The 17,105-nt window shown below is 60.7% G+C and overlaps 4 protein-coding genes across 5 annotated transcripts in view; 3 read left to right on the top strand and 1 right to left on the bottom strand.

Moving 5' to 3' along the window:
- Positions 1-2,667, top strand: part of RORC (RAR related orphan receptor C) — a 10,396-nt gene extending 7,729 nt beyond the window's left edge. Inside the window, exons 4-9 of the mRNA XM_015884653.2 lie at positions 2-339; positions 769-901; positions 1,271-1,378; positions 1,455-1,565; positions 1,976-2,085; positions 2,426-2,667. Of these exons, the coding sequence (XP_015740139.2) occupies positions 2-339; positions 769-901; positions 1,271-1,378; positions 1,455-1,565; positions 1,976-2,085; positions 2,426-2,575 (950 nt within the window). The 3' untranslated portion in view covers positions 2,576-2,667. The remainder of the gene's footprint in view (position 1; positions 340-768; positions 902-1,270; positions 1,379-1,454; positions 1,566-1,975; positions 2,086-2,425) is intronic.
- Positions 2,668-4,406: 1,739 nt separating this feature from the next.
- On the top strand, positions 4,407-9,003 carry TDRKH (tudor and KH domain containing). Of its 2 annotated transcripts, none has more exons than XM_015884731.2 (14): positions 4,407-4,691; positions 4,898-5,004; positions 5,078-5,267; positions 5,375-5,514; positions 5,600-5,837; positions 6,117-6,283; positions 6,364-6,536; positions 6,653-6,717; positions 6,796-6,947; positions 7,029-7,151; positions 7,332-7,428; positions 7,820-8,209; positions 8,316-8,391; positions 8,598-9,003. In XM_015884731.2, the coding sequence occupies exons 1-13, from the start codon at positions 4,568-4,570 to the stop codon at positions 8,384-8,386; spliced, it is 2,037 nt and encodes a 678-aa protein (XP_015740217.1). In that variant the 5' UTR covers positions 4,407-4,567; the 3' UTR covers positions 8,387-8,391; positions 8,598-9,003. The 2 variants fall into 2 exon arrangements, with proteins under 2 accessions (XP_015740217.1, XP_015740218.1); XM_015884732.2 differs by having other exon boundaries at positions 8,571-9,003.
- A 165-nt stretch (positions 9,004-9,168) lies between these two features.
- Positions 9,169-13,154, top strand: MRPL9 (mitochondrial ribosomal protein L9). The gene is made up of 7 exons (XM_015884727.1): positions 9,169-9,321; positions 10,154-10,313; positions 11,395-11,519; positions 11,657-11,704; positions 11,877-11,978; positions 12,132-12,215; positions 12,939-13,154. The coding sequence occupies exons 1-7, from the start codon at positions 9,241-9,243 to the stop codon at positions 13,068-13,070; spliced, it is 732 nt and encodes a 243-aa protein (XP_015740213.1). The 5' UTR covers positions 9,169-9,240; the 3' UTR covers positions 13,071-13,154.
- A 297-nt stretch (positions 13,155-13,451) lies between these two features.
- On the bottom strand, positions 13,452-14,728 carry RIIAD1 (regulatory subunit of type II PKA R-subunit domain containing 1). Its single transcript, XM_015884728.2, has 4 exons — positions 14,407-14,728; positions 14,237-14,313; positions 13,939-13,985; positions 13,452-13,572 (listed from the first exon to the last, which is right to left on the bottom strand). Exons 1-4 carry the CDS (start codon positions 14,452-14,454, stop codon positions 13,502-13,504), a joined length of 243 nt encoding a protein of 80 aa, XP_015740214.1. The 5' UTR covers positions 14,455-14,728; the 3' UTR covers positions 13,452-13,501.
- Between the last annotated feature and the right edge of the window lie 2,377 nt (positions 14,729-17,105).

Raw genomic sequence — 17,105 nt, 5'->3', positions numbered from 1 at the left:
GGCTCCATCACCCCTGGCTGCTCAGTGTTAATGGGATCTGGCTCCATCACCCCTGGCTGCTCAGTGTTAATGGGATCTGGCTCCATCACCCCTGGGTGCCACATCCTGGTGGGACCCGGCTCCATTCACAGCTGGCTCCAGGACCTGGCGCCTTGGGGACCATGTCCTTGTCCCTCCCCTGTCTCCATGTCCCCCATGATGTCCCCACATCCCCCAGAGCTGCTGACACAGAGCGTGCTGGCATCGCACCGTGAGACGTGCCAGCTGCGTGCCGAGGAGCTGCAGCTGCGCCGCAGGGAAACCTTCAGCCGGGAGGAGGTCTGTGCCTTCCAGAAGAAGGTGAGGGGAGCATCACGGGTCCCCATGGGGGGGGTGACAGTCCCAAGGGTCTGAATGGAGAGGTGTCAGTCCTCAGGGGTCCTGTTAAGGATGTGTGACAGTCCCAAGGGTCCCAATGAGGAAGTGACAGTCCCCAAGAACCATACTGACCTTAGTGGGGAGGTGACGATGCTATGGGTCTGATTGGAGAGGTGGGCAGTCCCGTGGGTCCTATTAAGAAGGTGTGACATTCCCATGGCTCCCACCGGGGAAGTGACAACCCCTAAGGACCGTTCTGAATCCCCTGGGGAGGTGACAGTCCCGTGGGGAAAGTAATGGTCCCCTATGAGCCCCCTGGGGATGTGACAGTCTCCAAAGGTCCCTCTGGGGAGCTGACAGCCCCCAGGGACTGCTCTGACCCCCCCGGGGATGTGGCCTCGGGTGCTGCAGCTGCCGGAGGAGATGTGGCAGCGCTGCGCGTGCCGGCTCACCGAGGCCATCCAGAGCGTGGTGGAGTTTGCCAAGAGGCTGCGTGGCTTCATGGAGCTCTGCCAGAATGACCAGATCGTCCTCCTCAAGGCTGGTAGGGGGCTGTGCCCTTTCCTTATCTCCTATCCCTGCCTCCCTGTCCCCAGCCCCATGGCAATGGGATGCTCCAGTCCCCTGTGGGAGGTGGCGGTGCTTATGGGGTTGGTCTGGTTCCACTGGGGAAGTGAGAGTTGCCAAGGACCACTCTGACCCCCTTGGTGAGGTGGAAGTGCCAAGGGGCCCTGTGGGGAGGTGGCAGTCCCAAAGATGTCCATGTGGGGGGTGACAGCCCCTGCTGGGGAGGTGGCAGTCCCCAAAGGCTGGTGCCACAGGGACACAAGCTGAGTCCCAAGCTGACTCATGGGGCCCATCCCTGTCCGTCCCGGTGCCACCGTTGCTGTCCCCATCTCGGTGGCGGTGGCAGGCGCCATGGAGGTGGTGCTGGTGCGGATGTGCCGGGCCTTCAACCCCGACAACCGGACCGTGTTCTTCGAGGGCAAGTACGCTGGTGCCGAGCTCTTCAGGTCGCTGGGTAGGGCTTGGGACATTGGGGATGCTGGGGATGTGGGGACGTGTTGTTATGGGACTGCTAACGAGGGTTCCCACAGGCTGCCCCGAGCTCATCGGTTCCATCTTCGACTTTGCACAAAACCTCTGTGCTCTGCGCTGCTCAGAGGGGGAGGTGGCCCTATTCAGTGCCATCGTCCTCATCAATGCTAGTGAGGGACCAACCACCCCCTGTCCCCATGTCCCTCCCTTGGGGTGTGCCCAAATGGCCCAAGCTTTATCCCGGGGTGGGTGCTGGGTGGGGGGGTTGGGTGTCCCCATCTCCGGTGCCATCTGGTGGATGTCACCATTGGCAGCCCCGTGTCCCATCCCCAGGGCCGTCCCCTTTCCTGTCCTGCTGTCCCCACTGCAGCACCATGCCACGGTCACGGCCTTAGTTCTGTTTCCATCCGTGTCCCTGTCACCGGCACTGACCTCAACCTGCCCTTGTCCCCATCATTAGCCATCCCTGACCCCACTCCTCATCCTTATCCATGTCCCCTCCATCCCCAGTCCCTGTCCCCATCCTTGGCCATCCCCATCCCCATCCCACCCCAACCTCACACACTGTCTCTGTCACCAGCCCGACCGTGGCTGCAGGACCCAGGGAAGGTGGCTCGGCTGCAGGGACGCCTGGAGGTGGCCTTTAGGCTGCTGCTGCGCAGGACGCAGCGAGAGGGGCTGCTGGCCAAGGTGGGGACATGGGGGGGGGATGGGGGACGGGGGGGGGGGTAAAGGGAGGGATGAGGGGATGGGGACACAAAGGGGGGGATAGGGCACGGGGGGCGGGGACACAGGGTGTGGGGACGGGGGGTGGGATGCCGTGTGTTATCGGGTACCGTGGGGTGCCACGGGGTGGTGGGTGTCATGGGGTGCCATGGGATGTGGGCTGCCATGGGTGTGACACAGTGCCATTGGGGTGCCATGGAACGTGGGGTGTAGGGGGCCATTGGGGTGCTATGGGACACGGGGTGCTATTGGGATGGGACACATGGAATCCCTGGGCTACTCTTCCCTCTTCTCCCCGCTCCAGCTGCCGCCGTTGTGCCGCCTGCGGGCGCTGTGCTCCCAGCACGTGGAGCAGCTCCAGACCTTCCGCCGCCTGCGCCCCGCGGCGCCGCTGTCCGCCTTCCCCCCGCTGTACCGGGAGCTCTTCGCCCCGGAGCCGGAATCCCCCCGCTGAGACCCTCACCCCCCCCCTCCCCTTTCCCTTCCCCATGGGTGCTGCGTGGCCAACCGGTATCACGGCTGGGAATAAAGGTGTGCGGAAGGGAACGGTGTCTTCATGCGTGTTGGGGGGGGGGGAGGCGGGATCGTGGGATATCCGGAGCGGGGGGACCCACAGGGCTGTAAGGTGCCACGATGGGGCTGTAGGGTGTCAGGATGGAGCTGTAGGGTGCTATGATGGGGCTGTAGGGTGCCACGATGGGGCTGTAGGGTGCTAAAATGGGGCTGTAGGGTGCCATAATGGGGCTGTAGGGTGCCACGGTGGGGCTGTAGGGCGCTACAATGGGGCTGTAGTTTGCTATGATGGGGCTGCAAGGTGCCACAATGGAGCTGTAGGGTGCCACGATGGGGCTGCAAGGTGCCACGATGGAGCTGTAGGGTGCCACGATGGGGCTGTAAGGTGCTAAGACGGAGCTGTAGGGTGCTATGATGGAGCTGTAAGGTGCCACGATGGGGCTGTAGGATGCCACGATGGGACTGTAGGGTGCCATGGTGGGGCTGTAGGGTGCCACGATGGGACTGTAGGGTGCCACGGTGGGGCTGTAGGGTGCCACGATGGGACTGTAGGGTGCCATGGTGGGGCTGTAGGGTGCCATGATGGGGCTGTAGGGTGCCACGGTGGGGCTGTAGGGTTCTATGATGGGGTTGTAGGGTTCTGTGATGGGGCTGTAGGGATGCACAGTGGGGCTGTAGGGATGCACAGTGGGGCTGTAGGGATGCACAGTGGGGCTGTAGGGATGCACAGTGGGGCTGTAGGGTGCCACGATGGGACTGTAGGGTTCTATGATGGGGCTGTAGGGTGACATGGTGGGGCTGTAGGGTGCCACGATGGGGCTGTAGCGTGACATGGTCGGGCTGTAGGGTGCCACGGTGGGTCTGTAGGGTGCTATGATGGGGCTGTAGGGTGCCATGATGGGGCTGTAGGGTGCCATGGTGGGGCTGTACGGTGCCATAATGGGGCTTTAGTGCGCTATGATGGGGCTGTAGGGTGTCATGGTGAGGCTGTACGGTGCCACGATGGGGCTGTAGGGTGCCAGTATGGAGCTGTAGGATGCCAGGATGGGGCTGTAGGGTGCCACGGTGAGGCTGTAAGGTGCCATGGAGGGGCTGTAGGGTGCCATGATGGAGCTGTAGGGTGCCATGATGGGGCTGTAGGGTTGCCATGATGGGGCTGTAGGGTTGCCATGATGGAGCTGTAGGGTTGCCATGATGGGGCTGTAGGACGTCATGGGTTGGATGCAGATAATCCTATAGGATGCCCCCCCCCAACCTCCTCCTCTCCAAATCCCACTCTGAGGGCTCTCTGCTGCCCTCAGTCACGGGATCTTAACCCTAACCCTAACCCTAAACCTAACCCTGACCCTAACCCTAACCCTGATCCTAACCCTAACCCTGACCCTGACCCTGACCCTAAACCTAACCCTAACCCAGACCCTAACCCTAACTCTAACCCTGACCCTGAACCTGACTCTGACCCTAAACCTAACCCTAACCCAGACCCTAACCCTAACTCTAACCCTGACCCTGACCCTGACTCTGACCCTAACTCTAACCTTAACCCCCCCCCACCCCATGGCAACTCCCCCTCCCCGCAATGGTCCTCTCTGCCTCCCTGCCGCCCTCTGATTGGCTGCGAGGCTCCACCCGGCGGCGTCGATTGGCCGCTTTATTCCCAGGACCGGCGCTCGGCTCCGCCTTCCTTCCCCACCGCGCTGAGAGCGGATTGGCCATCGCTTGGCGGGCGCTGATTGGCTGGGATTAGAGGAGCGGAGGTTTTAATTGGCTGGATGGCGGGGAGGGCCGGGCCCTGAGGCGGCGGCGGGCTGCGTGAGGCGGCGGCGCGACGGAACCGGGCCTGGTTGGGCCTAACGGGACCTAACGGGACCTAACGGGGCCCGAACGGGTCTGAAGGGCCCGGAGAGTTCCGAATTCCGGTACCGGCGCGGCGATGCCGTCGGAGCGGGGCGGCTGGGCCGGGCTGAGCGGCCTGCAGAAGGTGGCGGTTCTGCTGGGCCTCCCCGCCGGAGCCACCGTGCTGTACATCGTGTACCGGCGGTACCGGGAGGGCCGAGGTGGGTGCCATGAGCCCCCCCGAGCTGCCGCCCCCGCTGCTCTGCCCCTTCCCCTTACATTCTGCCCCTTCCCCTTCCATTCTGCCCCTTCCTCTTACACTCTGCCCGTTCAACCCGTGTCCCCCCTGGCCGTACCACCCCCGCACCCCCCTGTTGCGGCCCCCGACCCCCCGAGACCCTCAATGGCCGCCCCCCATCCCGGCCAGAGCTTCACGTCCCCACGGTGGGAGCGGAGGAGCTGCAGGCGGAGCTGCGCGTCCCGCGGGTGGCGGCGAGAGCCATCATCGGTCGGAAGGGAGCCACCATCCGAAGGGTGAGAGTCGCTCCTATGGGGTGTGGAGGCGTCCCGATGGGATTGGGGGGCTACTATGGGGTGCCCCGTGCAGCTACAGCAGGAGACGGGGGCTCGGATCGACCTGGAGGAGGAAGCTGATGGTGAGGAGCGGCTGCTGCTGATCTCGGGTTCCCCCAGCCAAGTGTGCAGAGCCAAAGCTGCCGTGCACCAGATTGTGGTGGAGAGCACGCCGGTGTCGGAGCAGCTCCACGTGCCACAGAGAGCTGTCGGGAGGATCATTGGTGTGGCCCCCATCCCTTCGAGCAGCCCGTCTTAGGGTGAGGGCACGGTGAGAGAGGGGTGATGTAAATCCCCCCTCACACCTCTTGGTTCTCTCTGCGTCCCGCAGGTCATGGCGGTGAGACCGTCCGCCGCATCTGCCGCAGCTCTGGAGCCCAGGTGCAGTGCCAGCACCAGGCCGAGGCCAAGCTGGCACCGATGCGGCTCATCCAGATCTCAGGGACGCGACAGGAGGTGGATGCGGCCAAGGTGAGCGCTGGGGCAGCCTCCCACCCCCTCCCCGAGAGGGCTCGTGGTATGAGACCCCCGTGCTCTCCTCTTGTTTTCTCCCCAGAAACTCATCATGGAGAAGCTGATGGAGGATACAGTGTTCCGCCAGGAGCTGGCTCAGACCGCGGTGCTGCGGAGCCGCCGCAAGGAGCCCCTGGGCAGCCGCAGGGAAGCGTCGCTGCTGCCTAATGGGGAGCACGATGCTGGGAATGGGGGCTCTCTGCCAGGGGGGGCGGCTGTGGAGGAGCTACAGGATGGGAGTGAGGTAGTGGAAGAGCCGACAGCGGTGCCAAAATTTGAAGGTGAGAGCTTCTGGGATCGTCTTTGGGTTGCAATGAGGAATCTGTGCTGCGAGGAAGGTTTTCCCACCCCTCCTCAAGCCCCTTGTGCTGCTGGGCTGTCACATGGAGAATGAGGGCTTTGTGGGGCTCTGGTTTGCTCCAGCCTCTCTCAGGGTGCCACATGATGTGTCCTCGGGTGGGATCCACGTGTCATAGAATCACAGAACCATTTAGACTGGAAAAGATGACTGAGATCATCCAGTCTAACCATCCGCCCTTTCGCTCTGTCCTATCCTGCAGTTCCCAGCCCCGATTTTAGCTTCCATCCAAATGAGCACATGGAGGTCTACGTCTCAGCTACCGAAAACCCCAACCATTTCTGGATCCAGATCATTGGCGAGCGCAGCCTGCAGCTGGACAAGCTGATTTCGGAGATGACGCAGCACTATGAGAGCAGCGACTGCGTGGTGAGGCTCCCAGGGAGACACCATTCTCATCCCCTCGCCCATCCTGGCACTGGAGGACATGGCATATTGTGTCCCTGCAGGCAGAGCTGGCGGCCGTGCAGGCAGGGGACATCGTGGCAGCTCCATACACGGGCAGCAGCAATTGGTACCGGGCTCAGGTGCTGGGCACGCTGGAGAATGGCAACTTGGACCTCTACTATGTGGATTTTGGGGACAACGGGGAGGCGCCCCTTGAGGCTCTGCGAGTGCTGAGGTGAGTGTGGGAGGAAGGGGCAGGAGGCAGGAGGCAGCAGGGCTGGGGATGTCCTTAGGACGGCAGTGTACATCCCAGTTGCCCTCACCCTCAGCCTGCTGCTTTCTCCCCACCAGGAGCGATTTCCTGAGCCTGCCCTTCCAGGCCGTTGAGTGTAGCCTGGCTGGGATCATGCCTGTGGGTGAGTGCAGGAGGAGCGTGGGTGGCTCTTCAGAGCCCGCTTCCCTCTCGGTGCTGTTCACCCCCAGCCGTCCTGCAGGGGAGCAGTGGGAAGAGGCAGCGCTGGACGCTTTTGAGAGCCTCACCCACTGCGCCCAGTGGAAGCCACTGGTGGCCAAAATCTCCAGCTACACCCAGGCTGGGCTGTGCACGTGGCCACGCATCGCGCTGTTTGACGTCCACTGTGGCGAGGTGAACCCCGTGCTTCGCTGCTCCCCTCCTGTCTCCTCGCCGGGGTTTGGTGTCCTTCATCTTCCTCTCATTTCCCCACAGAGCCTCGATATTGGGGCTGAACTGGTACGGCTGGGCCATGCTGTGCTGCAGCCCCACCAGGAGCAGGAGGAGGAAGGGGGTGGATTCCCACTGCCAGTGACAGAGGGTGCAGTGGAGACACCAGTGAGTGGAGCTGTGGTGGGACGGGGGACAGCAGGGCTCTGATGGCACCTTTTCTCTCCCCATATTTTGTTCTGGGTCATCCTTAGAGTAGGGAGTTTCACCCTTCTGCCTAACCCTAACCCTAACCCTACCCTAACCCTGTGGGGTTAACACAGCTCTCCCCCACAACCCCTTGTGCAGGAGGACATGGTGTGCACCTCCCTTGAGAGCCTCCTTTCAGAGCTGCCGCCGAGCCCCAGCGCCACACCACTGACCCTGTCCTGCATCAGCCTGCTGGGTGAGCTCTGTGGGGCTGACCCCAATTCCAGCCATGTCTCCCGGTGCAAAGGGCCTTGTTTGGGGTGAAAGGAGACACAGGGTGATGCCCTGATGCCCCCTGGGGGGGGGTTGCTGGTAGTCCTTCAGGGCCCTGGCAGCCACTGAAGCTGTGGTTCTTGGCCTCTGGGTGCTGAGCTCAGTACTAGGGGCTGTGCAGAGCCCCCTGCCCGTGTTGTCTCTTTCCAGCTCAGGATGTGGGCACCTGTAAGAGCTCCAAAGGGGTCTGTGAGCCCTGGGGAGTGCAGTCTTGCAGTGAGGTGCCATGAGGAGCAGCAGCAGGAGCTGCGGGGCACCGGGCTGAGCTCTGCAGGGGAAGCAGTGCCTGACCCACCCCCTCCTTTGGCCCATAGATGAGAGCCCTGAGCGGCTCCAGGGCAATGCAGAGCCCCCAGCCCCGGGGCTGCTGCTTGGCCCTTCCGCTTCCTCACAGCCTCAGAGGGATGACGGTGAGGCCCAGCCCAGCTCCGGCTCCTGGTGCCCCACAACAACAGCCCTTGGGGGCCCTGGAACCCACCACACCGTGACACCTGAAGTGCCGTGTTCCATCGCCTGGAGTGGAGCCCTCTCTGCCAGCAGCCGCCCGTCCCTCTCCAGTGGGGACTCAGGTTCTGTCTTCTGCACCGACTCCACACCCTACACCAACTTCTCTGTCTTCAGTAGCCCCCGGTCTGGGGCCAGCCCCTTCCCCAGCTCCATCCCCATCAGCTCTGGGGGTGAAGAGGAAGGCAGAGCCCCACAAGGTATGGCTGCCCCATGGTGGCACAGTAGGGCCATACCCCTGTACAGGTGGCACCGTGGGGTGGGTCTATGGGCTGTGACAGCGCTGTGGGGTTTATCACTGTGCAGGAGGTGCCTCGATGACCAGCAGCGGTGACAGCGCAGTGCCAGGGCAGAGCTTCCCCGTTGTGATGCCCTGACCTCAGTGAGTCCCTGCCGAGCTGCTCCTGGGGCTGGAAATGGGGCTGGTGGGGCACAGAAGGGGGGAATGGCAACTCCCACCCCCCCACCCTGCCTCCCTTTGTGGAGGGACATAGAGCAGAACCATCAGTGACCCCAAAGCATCGGGGCTATGAGGGCTGATGGTGTGCACGGATCCCACAGAGCCGTTTGTACTCCTGTTAACCACAGTGTTGGATGCGTGTTGAGAAGTCAAGTGCCTGCCCCATTCCACAGCCTCATTCCACAGCACGTCCTGCACCCACAGCGCCGCTTTCACCACCAGTTCCACCTCCACGCCACCATCTTTGAACTGGTTTCCATCTTCCATCTGTACCCCATGGAGCTGTGCCCATATCTCACTTAGGGCTGCCTCGGCCCCTCTCTGGAAGCCATAAGGGTCCCCAGGGCCTGGTTCCTGCTGTTCCCTATGGGTGGGTGATGCTGTGCCCACCTTTGGGGGGGGGTGTGTGTGTGGGGTTGGTTTGCCTTTCACATTGTTGGGCTGCGGTTTGGTTGTTGTTTTCACCCCGCCGAGGGGAAGAGCCTGTTCGGTTTCCTGGTTGAATAAAGCCCAGAGGGCAGTGAATGCAGGAGATGGTGCGGGGACAGATGGCGTGTGGGGGGGGGATGCGGTGATACCCCACGGCTCCGCGTGGGGGGTGGGGGGAGGCAGTTCTCTTTGTGCGCAGGCGCAGTGGGCAGCTCTCGGTGTGCTTTTCTGCGCAGGCGCAGTGAGCAGCTCAGCGTGGTTGTGGCGCAGGCGCGCCGCGGGCAGCCCCGTGCTGGGGAGGGGTCCTCGGGCCGGGTCCGGAGCCGCCATGTTGGAGCCGCCATGTTGGGCCCGCTGTGGGCGCGGGGCTGCGCGCTGCTGCTGGGGGCGGCGGGGCGGGCGTTCAGCCTCAGCCATGTGCGGGTAAGGGCGGGGGGAGCCGGGGGGGAGCACAGAGCACGGGGCGGTTCCGGGGTCTGCGAGGGGAATGGGGGGGAGTGGGCCATGATGGAACTGGGTCGGGGCGGCAGTGGACTGGGCCGGCCTATGGGGGGGGGTCTATGGGGGCAGGGATAGGGTCAGCAGGGATATTGGGTCAGCAGGGTTGGGAGGGGTTGTCCTCTCTACTCTCTCTTGTGAGGCCATGTTGTACTGTGTCCAGGTGTGGAGCCCTCAGTACAAAAAAGACATGGAGATTTTTGGGAAAGGTCGGAGGAGGGACAGGAAGATGATCAGGGGGTGGAGCACCTCCCTATGAGGACAGGCTGAGGGAGCTGGGTTTGTTCTGACTTGCGGAATCTTCAGTTCAGCCTGGAGAAGGTTGCGGGGTGACCTCACTGCAGCCTTTCAATACCTGAAGGGGAACTTAACTGCCAGGAGGGGAGTAAACTCTTGGAAAGGGCTGACATAGAGCAGACACGGGAAATGTTTTAGTTAAAAGAGGGAAGATTTAGTTGGATGTTAGGGGAAGTTCTTTAACTAGGAGAGTGGTTAGGCCCTGGACAGGCTGCCCAGGGAGGTTGTGTGATGCCCGTCCTTGGAGGTGTTAAGGCCAGGTTGGACGGGGCCTGGGCAACCTGATCTAATAAATGTGTATGTTTTGGTGGCCCTGCCAGGCAGGGGGGTTGGAACTACATGATCTTGAGGTCCCTTCCAACCCGGGTCAATTCTGTGATTCTGTGGAGCAGCGGGTGGCCCTGACCCTGCTGTGTTGGACCCACCCCCGCTGTGCTGAACCCCCTGTTTCTCCCCGCAGGACACGGTGGTGGTGGAACGCTGGTGGAAGGTTCCGCTCAGCAAAGAGGGGCGGCCCCCCCGCGCCCGGCACCGGCGGTACCGGGTGTATCGGCTGGTGGAGGACGGCAAACATCTGCCACGGGGGGAGCTGGAGCTGATCCTGACGCAGGCGGTGGAGGGTAAGAGGGGCTGGGGTTCATCTGCAGACCATCGCAGACGGCATCAAGGTGGGAGGGAGTGTTGGTCTGCTGGAGGGGTGAAGGGTACTACAGAGGGACCTGGATAGACTGGATGGATGGGCCAAGGTTAACGGCGTGAGTTTCAATGGGACCAAGTGTCGGGTCCTGCATTTTGGTCACAACAACCCCAGGCAACACTGCGGGTCTGGGGAGCTGTGGCTGGGAAGTTGCCTGATAGAAAGGGACCTTGGTGTGCTGTTGGCCGTTGGGTTGAAATTGGGCCGGCGTTTTGCCCGGTTGGCCGGGGGGCCCAGGGGGTTCTTGCTTGTATCAGCAATGGTGAGCAGCACTAGGGAAGTCATCCTGCCCCTGAACTCAGCATTGGTGAGGTCCCACCTTGAGTTCTGTGTTCAGTTTTGGGCACATCAGCACAGAAAGGACATGGAGGTGCTGGAGCAGGTCCAGAGAAGGGCAACAAGGCTCGTGAAGGGCTTGGAGAATCAGCCCTGTGAGGAGAGGCTGAGGGAGCTGGGGCAGTTCAGTCTCTTATTGCTCTCTTTCAGTATCTGAAAGGTTCTTACAGTGAGAGTGGGGCAGGTTTCTTCTCACTGGTGACAAGTGACAGGACGAGGGGAAATGGCCTCAGGTTGCAGCAGGGTAAGTTCAAGTTGGACGTTTGGATGTGGTGCTCAGGGATGTGATTTAGTGGAGGGTTGTTAGAGTTAGGGCACTATGGTGAGGCTGTGGTTGGACGTGGTGATCTTTGAGGTCTTTTCCAACCTGGGTGGTGCTATATTGGGCAGCCAGGACCCCTGGGGCCTTCCCTGCAGAGCAGCTCTCCATCAGCACAGCCCCATGTTGGAGTTGTTCTGCTGTAGCGCCCAGGGGTTGGTTGGACTCTTCCACATCTTCTTCCTTTCCAAAAGAGAAAGAAACCCATTGAAAAGAACCCAACAAAACACCATCAGGTTCAACGTGAAGGCGCAGTTTCTTTTAGAGCCGCTGCTCTGAGCGTGAGTTCAATGGACGGGGTTTGGGATCACAGCAGGTTGTGGGGCGCTGCCCCTCGCTGTCCACACAGGTCTGGGGAACCGTGGGGACATTGTTTCTGTGAAGAAATCCATGGGGCGCAACCGGCTGCTGCCGCAGGGCCTGGCTGTGTACGCGTCGCCTGAGAACCGCCGGCTGTTCGAGGAGGAGAAGCAGGTGAGCCACGTAATGAGCTGCTTCATCAACCGCCCTGCTGTTAATGACTGATCAGAGGAGGGGGGTGGTCTGGGGGACCTTTGGAGCACGGAGAACTTGTGCATTGGGTTTGATCCTGATCTTTTTTCTTGCTGCAGAACCAGGTGGGGCAGATGGAGGCGGTTCAAACGCAGAGTGGAGAGAGGGTGAGTGTGGGGGTTTGCCCCATATCGACCCCCCCATATCGACCCCCCTGCCCCACACCAACACATCAACTCCTGCCCCCCACCTTTCACCCCACATTGACCTCTGCCCTGTGCCACCCCCCCTGCCCCACGTTGACCTCGTTCTGACCCCCACGCCGCATCCACCCCACAGACCCTGCGGTTCCTGAGGAGCTGCCGCCTGGAGGTGGGCATGAAGAACAACGTGAGCTGGGAGCTGAACGCTGACATCGTGGCACGGCACTTCCTCAAGAACGTGAGTTGTGCCCTCGGAGATGTGAGGCTCCCCGTCCCCACGGCGCGGGGGAGGCTCCATGTGCCGTGGGGCTCCAGGCTTCAATGAAGGCCTTGAGAAGATGAATGGATGCTGGTCCATGCGTGGTGCCCTCTGACTTCTGACCTGTTGCAGCTGCGGGTTTCGGTGCCGCCCCACGCGCTGAAGCTGCCTGCGGAGCCCATCACCCGCTGGGGCGAGTACTGGTGTGAGGTGACGGTGAGTGCACGGCACCCCACAGCCTCCCCATCCCCTGCCCCATAGCGTGGGAGTTGTGGGGAGAGCCCGTGGCCCTGTAGCTGTGCCAAAGAGGAACCCACAGTCCCGGTGGGGGGGGGGCTGAAGGGGAAGATTTGGGGTTTTTCACAGAAAAAAAGCAACCAAATTCCATCCCTGTGACCTACATACACACAGAGCCGCCCCTCTGTGTCATCAGCCTGGTCCTTCAGTCTCTGAGGGCCCCAAATCTATGTCAGCGTCGTGGGACTCATTTGGGTCCTGCTAATTGGAAGTGAGGCACTAACTGGGGGTGGGGGTGAGGAAGGGGCTGCACTTCCATTGCTGTGTGTGTCCTGGTGCCACAGCAGGGATCAGGGAGTGGGGCTGCCCCGCATCAGTGGGATTTGGGGGGTTGGGCCGAAATGTTTTAGAAGATGGGGTTTCCACCCCTTAGTGGTATTTGGGGGATGGAGCTGCCTCACATCAGTAGGACTTTGGTGGGATTTGGGGGGATGGATGTCCCATATTTCAGGGTGATTTTGGTCCCCTTGGGGATTTTGGGGCTGGGGAGGAGGAGACTCCCTGCTCCCCCCCCTCCTTGTTTTAAGGTTCTCCTTGGGGCAACACCGAGATCTCTGAGCAGAGGGAGTGGGGGAGGGGTGCCTCCATCAACAGCAACATGTAGGGCCGCCCCCAGCCCCCCTTCCTCTCCCCACCCCACAGGTGAACGGGCTGGATACGGTGCGGGTCCCCATGGACGTGGTGGAGTTCATGCGGCCACGGACGAAGCGGCGCCGGCACTGGCAGGCCCAGCAGGCAGCACTGCTGGCAGCACGGCGGGACGAGCTGCTCTGACCCCACATCTCCCTCCTTTTGGGGTCGGAGATGTTCCCTATTGCTCCCCACCCTTGTTGAGTGAATAAAAAGGGTTAGAGCGTGGGGCGGTGCATGTGGTTTGGGGGCTGACCCCCAAAGACAGTTGGAGACGACCCCAAATGGGTTTTCAGGAACTGGATCCAGAAGGCAACAGGATTTAGATGGAACCTCAATGGGATTTTTGGGGGCTGACCCCAAAGGGTGGAGAGCAGGTTTGGGGATAAGCCCAGAGTTGGGGTTTGGACTGCAGTTGGGAATGGGGGGGTCGGTGTTTTAGGGCCCCACAGGGCTCAGCCTCCCCAGACACAGCCCCAGGTGGGTGCTCAGCCCCACTGACAGCACTGCAGCCCCACACAGAAACACGAGCACCACATTGTCACCATTGTGTCACACGGGGGAGGGTGTCACCATCACTGCGGTGGCCTTGAGGTCTCCAGCTGCTCCCGAATCCTCTGTGGCAGCTCCGGGTCCGTGAAATACTCTGCAATGGATGGGGACACTGTGCTGCCAGGTCCCTGTACTTCAATGTCGCTGCTCCCAGATGATCCCCCCCCCCCAGCATTGCTGCCCCCACTGCCCACCTTCCCCCTGATGTCACTGTCCCCACGTGGATCTCTCACACCTTGATACCTTTGTCCCTAAATACTCCCACCCCCACACACCTCAGTGGTGCTCCCTAAATGCTCCCCCCGTTTTAGGGGTGCTGCTGTCCCCCTAAAGGGATCGGCTCCTGCTGTGTCACAGTGTCACTGTTCCTCTGTGTCCCCACCATCCCAATGGGGTCCCCTTATGTGGATCTCACTGTCCCCACAACGGCTGTGGGGTCTCCCGATGTCCCCCCCCCCACCTGCAGCGAACTCCAGGACGTTGCGAGGCCGACGAAGCATCAACTGCCTGCAGCGGGAGTGGGGGGGGGAGAGAAAGTGACCCTATAAAGGCAGAGGGGGTGAAGAGGTGATTAGATCCTAAAATGGGGTGGGTGTGGGGTGGGGGGTGGGGGTCCGGAAAGGATGGGGGATATTGGGGGACGATGGTTGGCGGGGGGGGAACGGAGAAATCAGGTGGCGGGGGCGTGGGGTGGGATGGGGGTTCGGGATGGGGATGGGGTCAGGAGTAGGGGGGGGGTCGGGTTTTGGGGGTCGCACCGCAGCAGCCCCCGCAGCAGCATCGCCACCTCCGGCCGCTCCCGCAGGTACCGCTCGGAGGACAGACGTAGGGACGGCTGCGGGTCAGACGGACACACGGACACGCGTCACCGCACCGTCCCCAACCGGGGTGGCCCGTCCCGGTTCCCCCCGCCCCGCCTTGACCGCACCTCCAGCGCCGCTGCCCGCCCCGGTTCCGCCGGTCCCGGTTCCGCCATGTTGGGCTGAATTGAGGCGTCACGGGGAGGGGGGGGAAGGAAAACGGCGTAACGGCCCCGCCGGGGTGTGACGGTGCGCGTGTAACCGCGTGTCAAGTGTGCAACGGCGGGTGTGTGACCTGCCGCTGTGGGATGGGGGGGATGGGGCTCATCGTGTGAGTGTGCAACGGGGTGTGTGCCCTGTAATGCAGCGTGAGCGGCGTTACGGGGCGTTAGAATGTGTGTGTGTGTGTAATGGAGTGTGTGCAACGGTGTGTGTGTGTAAGGGGGTGTGTGTGTAACGGTGTGTGTGAGTAATGGGGGGGGTGTAACTGTGTGTGTAATGGTTTGTGTGTGCAACTGTGTGTAGCTGTGTGTAATGGGGTGCGTGTGTAATGGGGAGTGTGTAAGAGAGTAGTAAAGGTTTGTGTGTGTAAAACTGTAATGGGGTGTGTAATGGGGTATGTGTGTAACAGTGTGCGTGAGTAATGGGGTGTGTGTAGCAGCGTATGTAATGGCTTGTGTGTGCAACTGTGTAATGGGGTTTGTGTGTAACAGGGAGTGTGTAAGAGTGTAGTAAAGGTTTGTATGTGTAATGGGGTGTATGTGTAATGGGGAGTGTGTAACAGTGTAGTAGAGGTTTGTGTGTGTAATGGGGTGTGTGTGTAATGGTTGTGTGTGCAGTGGGTTATGTAATGGGGTGTGTGTGTAACTGTATGTGTGTAACGGGGTGTGTGTGCCACTGTATGTAACTGTGTGTAACTGTGTGGCTGTAATGTTGTGTGTGTGACCGTGAGTGTGTAATGAGGTGTAATGGTGTGAGTGTGCAGTGGGGGTATGTGACCCTATGGCTGTTGTATCACATGTAATGGTGTGTGTGTGTGTGTGTGAGTGTGTGTGTGAGTGTATGTGTGTGTGTGTGAGTGTGTGTGTGTGTGTATGTGTGTGTGTGTGTGTGTGTGTGTGTGTGTGTGTGTGTGTGCGTGAGTGTGCGTGTGTGTTTGTGAGTGTGTGTGTGTGACTTTCAGTGTGCAGCACCTGTCACGGTGTGTGTGAGACCATGTGAGTGTGTGTAAGGAGTGTGTGTGTAACCATACAGCTGTGATGGTTGTAACGAGGTGTAACTGTGACTGTAACGGGGTGTGTCACTGCGTGTGTGTCTGTGTGTCACTGCATGTGTGTCTGTCTGTCACTGTGTTACTGTGTGTGTGTGTTACTGCGTGTGTGTCACTGCATGTGTGACTGTGTGACTGTGTGTGTCACTGCATGTCACTGTTATTGTGTGTGACTGTGTGTCACTGTGTGTGTCACTGCATGTCAGTGTGTGTCACTGTATGTCATTGTATGTCATTGTATGTCACTGCGTGTCACTGTGTCACTGTGTGTCTCTGTGTCACTGCGTGTGTCACTGCGTGTCACTGTATGTCACTGCGTGTGTGTCTGTCACTGTATGTCATTGTGTGTGTCACTGTGTGTCACTGTATGTCATTCTATGTCACTGCATGTGTCACTGTATGTCACCGTGTGTGTCACTGCATGTCACTGCGTGTGTGACTGTGTGTGTCACTGCATGTGTCACTGTGTCACTGTGTGTGTCACTGTGTGTGTCACTGCGTGTCTCTATGTATGTGTCACTGTTATTGTGTGTCACTGTGTCACTGTGTGTCACTGCATGTCATTGTATGTCACTGCATGTCACTGTGTGTGTCACGGCATGTCACTGTGTCACTGTGTGTCTGTGTTTGTGTGCCACTGTGTGTGTGACTGTGTGTGTCACTGCATGTCATTGTATGTCACTGTGTGTCACTGTGTGTGTCACTGCATGTCATTGTATGTCACTGTGTGTCACTGTGTGTGTGACTGTGTGTGTCACTGCATGTCACTGTGTGTGACTGTGTGTGTGACTGTGTATGTCACTGTGTGTCTGTGTGTGTGTCACTGCGTGTGTCACTGTGTGTGTCACTGTGTGTCACTGTGTGTCTCTATGTGTGTGTCACTGTTATTGTATGTCACTGTGTGTCACTGCGTGTCACTGCGTGTGTCACTGTGTTTGTGTGTGTCACTGCGTATCACAGTCTGTGTCCGTGTGTCCACACCCCACGTGTCCGTCTGTCCGTCGCTGTCCCCCCTCCATGTCCCCACGTGTCCCCGTGTGTCCCCACGTCTGTCCGTGTCCTCCCGTCCCCGTGTCCATCTGTCCGTGTCCATCTGTCCACGGCCGTGTCCGTCTGTCTGTCCCCACGTCGCTGTCCCCGTGGCCGTGTTCCCATCTGTCCCCACGTCTGTCTGTCCGTGTTGATGTCCTCATGGCCGTGTGTCCGTCTGCGTTCCCGTGTCTCCTCATCCCCGCGTTCCTTTGTCCGTCCGTCTCCTCTTGTCCCCATGTCCGAGTTTCCATCTGTTCCCATCTCTGTCCATGTCCGTGTCTCCGTGTCCGTCTATCGGTGTCTCCGTGTTCCCCCCCAGCTCCGCCCCACAGACGCTCCGTTCAGCACCGTGGACAGCGCCCGGGGGTGCGGCGGGTCCGGCTGTTACTGCAGTTCCCCCCCCCCGCTTCCCCCCGGCCCTCCCGACCCCATTCCCGTCCCCTGTTCCCGACCCCATTCCCGTCCCCTATTCCCGACCCCATTCCCGTCCCCCATTCCCGACCCCATTCCCGTCCCCTATTCCCG

The sequence above is a fragment of the Coturnix japonica genome, chromosome 25, assembly GCF_001577835.2.
Source record: "Coturnix japonica isolate 7356 chromosome 25, Coturnix japonica 2.1, whole genome shotgun sequence".
Classification (NCBI taxonomy): domain Eukaryota; kingdom Metazoa; phylum Chordata; class Aves; order Galliformes; family Phasianidae; genus Coturnix; species Coturnix japonica.
The sequence above is the reverse complement of the archived record's forward strand: the minus strand, read 5'-3'. Positions and strand labels throughout refer to the sequence as shown.